General features: G+C 37.6%; 1 protein-coding gene across 1 annotated transcript; it reads right to left on the bottom strand.

Annotated features, from left to right (window-relative positions):
- Nucleotides 1-276: 276 nt before the first annotated feature.
- On the bottom strand, nt 277-3,468 carry LOC121419318 (hepatocyte nuclear factor 3-beta-like). Its single transcript, XM_041613725.1, has one exon. It carries the CDS (start codon nt 3,224-3,226, stop codon nt 1,904-1,906), a length of 1,323 nt encoding a protein of 440 aa, XP_041469659.1. The 5' UTR covers nt 3,227-3,468; the 3' UTR covers nt 277-1,903.
- Nucleotides 3,469-4,444: the final 976 nt, after the last annotated feature.

The following is a 4,444-nucleotide window of genomic DNA, read 5'->3' as shown; positions in this document are numbered from 1 at the left end:
ATACGTTGCGTGGTGGAAAACATAAATGCATAATTTTTATCTATAAGAGGAATCAATTTGTCCAAAGTATGATAGCAAGATTTTTCGAATCTGTATGGTATTACTATGGGTTCAATTTGATTAATTAATTATTTTTTAAGCGGGGACCCCAGAAACTCACACACATGCACATCATTCACAAACACTAATTCGATTCTACCTTAACTAATTAACATGGTTAGGATACCAAATGAAGTTACTTGAACAAAACGATGGGAAAATACTGATTGCTAGAAATGATTTTGACCGACTTTGTATTTTCTGAAATGGTGCACATAATGTATGAGTACACTAAGTTTAAATTTGATACAATGAATCAAATCATAGGAAGATAAAAAGAAGTCTTTCCCAAATTATCAAGTAAATTCATCCAGTATGTATCAACATAGTTAAAATGGATAAACTTTGAATATTGCAATATGAAACAGGTTTTGAAATGTTTTCAATATATCTTTTCAGCGGTTTATTGAGAGAAAAGAAGAACATTGCTTTTCTTTTGAACATCTTTGCTCGATATATCTTAACATAGCACTCGATTAAATCTTTCTCGAAATGAAATGAACGAATAGTTTACAAGAAAATATACACACGAGTTGTGCAACGTATACATCTATTTTCAATTAAACAAAAACAAAAACAACGTGTTATTGTATGATATGGTTTTCTTTGGCTTTTTGAATTATGAATGGAGATCACTTTTAAATGTAAAGATGATTTTTGAAAATCAATTTGAATATATATATTTTTTAGGTTGCACGTTTTCCTCCTTTTCTAATTAAACCAAAAAAAACGAAAAGGGGTAAAAATGAACACTGTCTGTATCAAAATGGACACGGTAACATTTACAAAAATATCATGAACTTATTAAATACAGGTGATCTATGTAATAAAATGTTTACTACAAGAAAGACTGACACAAACACAAAGTTTTCAGGTGTTGACAGAGAGATGTAGGTTTAAGATTAGATATTGCATTTGGCACTTTGGTGAGATACCTTAAATCCTACATTATCATTTAGGAATAGATCCCTTTCCAAACAGTCGTCAATTAAAAAGAAATACACTTCATTTACTTTCCAGCTGAACATGATTATGCAAACATTGCACGTAATTTATCTTTATCGGAATATCATTATAAAATGACATTCTATATTAATATGGATTTGTATGACGGTGCGATAAATGAAAAGGAATTCAAAATTAAATAATGCTGGTTATTTTCTTCTCATTCCATTATTGAATTGGGCATAGGATTTTTTTTAAGTGATGTGGTGTTATACAGGACTACGGAAACTAGCTAAATGACAAATATCCTATAACTAATATATATCAATATCAAATAAATAAATACCAACTATCAATTCACAATAAAATCAAGATTTCTCCGTTTTGGAATAATGTTGGAATTGAATTTGGCGATGTAACTCACATTTCAGAATTATACATATTACAATGATTAGATCGATTTAACTCAGTGTTTCGGGTTAAATAAAAAGAACACTTAAAATGTCAAGCTCTCTTTCTATTTCATTTAACACATGGTGACATTTGCACGAAGTGTGAATGATTGTCTGAGTAGAAAACAAGAAAATTCACTAAGAAATTGTATTTTATTTCTAAAATTCAGCTCTGGATTCGGCGTCAAAATATTTCTTCCAAAAGAAAGTTAAAAAAATCTGTGGCGCTCCATCTGTAACCGTACTTGTCAATAATATAACAATATCCGTGACATAATTATCTTCTTTCTCACTTGTCTATAAACACGTAATCTATCACAAATTATAACTTTACAGGATCTTACTGACATCATAAATTGAAATAGAAAAGGTCCAAAGAGTTTTTGTTTTGTTAAACACATATTAACTCACATTGCATGATTTGCCTGAGCCGTTGTGAGCTGACTATACGTTACTTCACCTGGCCCCATTGGGGAGTTATAGTCCACGGTGGGTCTCGCACCCTGAGTCTGCATGCCCATGGAGTTGTAAGGATTGTATCCCATGGCTTCATAAGCCTTCATGTCCAGTTTATGTTCGGGTGAGATTATACTGTTGATGGAGAATGGATGTGAATGTGCAAAGGAAGGGTGTTGACCAAGCATACTGGCTGGATGCATGCCCGTCATCCCAGACATACCCATGGTTGCCGTGGCTGCCGGATAGGCGATGGGACGAGATGGATTCACGTAGCTACTCATGCTGTGTGGCGGTGATAACTGATGATTCTCCATCTTATGCAGCGTACCACTTTGTTGTTGGTGTTGTGGTGTCGGGACCTGTTGTGGGTGTTCTAGTTGTTGGTTCTGGTTCGGAAGTGCCGCTTCTGATGCCACTGAGTCGGTTGGGGTAGGGTGCGATACAGGGGTTGATGGGTCCCTCGCGTTAGGGTCTCCGTTCTCGTGCGGTTGGCCGTCATCTCCGGCTGCTTTCTGCGCCTGCCGTTGAGCCTCCTTCTTGGGGCATTTGAATCTCTTCTGGCGTCTTAGATAGCATCCATTCTCGAACATATTGCCAGCGTCAGGATGAAGAGTCCAAAAACTGCCTTTTCCTGGTCGATCTGGCGTTCTTGGAACTTTAACGAAACAGTCATTGAATGAGAGGCTGTGACGAATTGAATTTTGCCACCTTTGTTGATTTTGACGGTAAAAGGGAAACAAGTCCATGATAAATTGATAAATATCACTCAAAGTCACCATTTTCTGAGGAGATTGTTGGATGGCCATTGTTATAAGAGAGATGTAAGAATAAGGAGGTTTGGCATGAGTGTATGATCTTCGGTAAGTCTTATCAGCCCGGATACGATCTATGGAGTTAGCAGCCTGAGCTTGAGCGTATCTCATTGACATAGCAGCGGGGTTATTCATTGCACCCATTGAGTTCATACCATTGATGGAGCCCATGGCATTCATACTACCTGTCATCGAGTTCATGTGGCCCATGCTTCCCATTTGCGGGTTCATCCCCATACCGGCCATGCTTGACATGCTGGACATCCCCGTCATACCCGCGTGTGTCATGCCGCTCATGCTGGTGATCGCATTCCCCGGCATTCCCGTGGTCGTCATCGAGCTGTAGCTGTTCATCGACGTCATACTCCCGACGCCCGTCATACCCGTCATCGTATTCATTGATACGGGTGATGTTGCCGGATACCCAGGTTTGGGCGAGATCATGGCAGTATTCGCCATGGGTTCCTCTTTGAAATCCACGATGGCAGATTAAAGTAACACAGTCAGAGAAGAAAAACAAGTTTGCACACACGTAGTGCCCTCTCTCTCGATCGTGAGCTAAGTGTATGTTTGTATATATCTGCTAAAGTATATAGTGTCAGCCTCCACTGATGTGTATGCGCGTGTTGACGAGGTAAAGAGTTGTATTCAAACTGTCAGAGAGAGCACCAAACACGGCAGAGAGAATGGAAAGGAGTAAGCTCGACTGACCCGACTCATACACGCCTACCACTAGAGGCTAATTAATACGCCACGCCCACTTATTGTAATCTGGCAAATCAAAGACGTCGTACGTCACTTGATTGACAACGCGTCCTTGCGGACCACCCATTAGCAACGCTCAAAGTCTTAAATTGACTGAAAGATCTGCCAATCAAATGGGGTTTTAAAAAGAAAGGTACAAACTTGGCCCCAAGTCTTAAGAAACACCAGATTGAAGCACATCTGAATGTAACTTGAATCCCAGGCAGATTTTAAACTCTTGTAATCCGTGAGATATTTTCAGACTTTTGAAAAACCCAACTCCCACACGATGTAGCGAGCTACCAAATAACAATACTACACTTCAAACGCACAATCATATTTTTTTCAGAAAATTTGTATGAAAATACCATAACGAACGAGTCTTTTATTCATTTCACGATTCGATACACTTGACTGTTTCCTTTTCTCTCTCCCTCATTCCTTTATACCTGGGTCTACCGAGCAGAAATATCTTTCTTAAAACACGAAACTAGAATTTGTTATTCAGATTTTGTATCGAAAATGTCAATTTTTAGGTATGACCTTGAAAATATCTCAAATATTGAGGTGTTCATATATTTAGTGCATGTAGGAATAAAGTACGCCAAGTATTTTGAAAAACAAAATTCTGTCAGTTTACCATTTATCCTTAACATGTAATTCCAATAATAGCTATACGCACTTTTGTTGCTTTTATATATCAAGTAGACTATTAAATATGAATCCAAGTTTGATCTCTTTAAGTTACCTGATGAATAGACTTGCCAAACGTTTTCATAAAACATTTTCTTTTTCGAAAATACAGAATGCAGTATACCTTGTTCTACCATCCGTTTTATTTTTTCTACTCAATGTTTCCAATCAATTTCCTCATATCCAAAGTCTACCAATTTTCTGGGATAGTTTCACTACCTAGTACGGCGTATGACTCAT

The sequence above is a fragment of the Lytechinus variegatus genome, chromosome 7 (assembly GCF_018143015.1).
Source record: "Lytechinus variegatus isolate NC3 chromosome 7, Lvar_3.0, whole genome shotgun sequence".
Taxonomy (NCBI): Eukaryota; Metazoa; Echinodermata; class Echinoidea; order Temnopleuroida; family Toxopneustidae; genus Lytechinus; species Lytechinus variegatus.
Note: the sequence above shows the minus strand (reverse complement) of the source record. Positions and strands in the feature narration are given on the sequence as shown.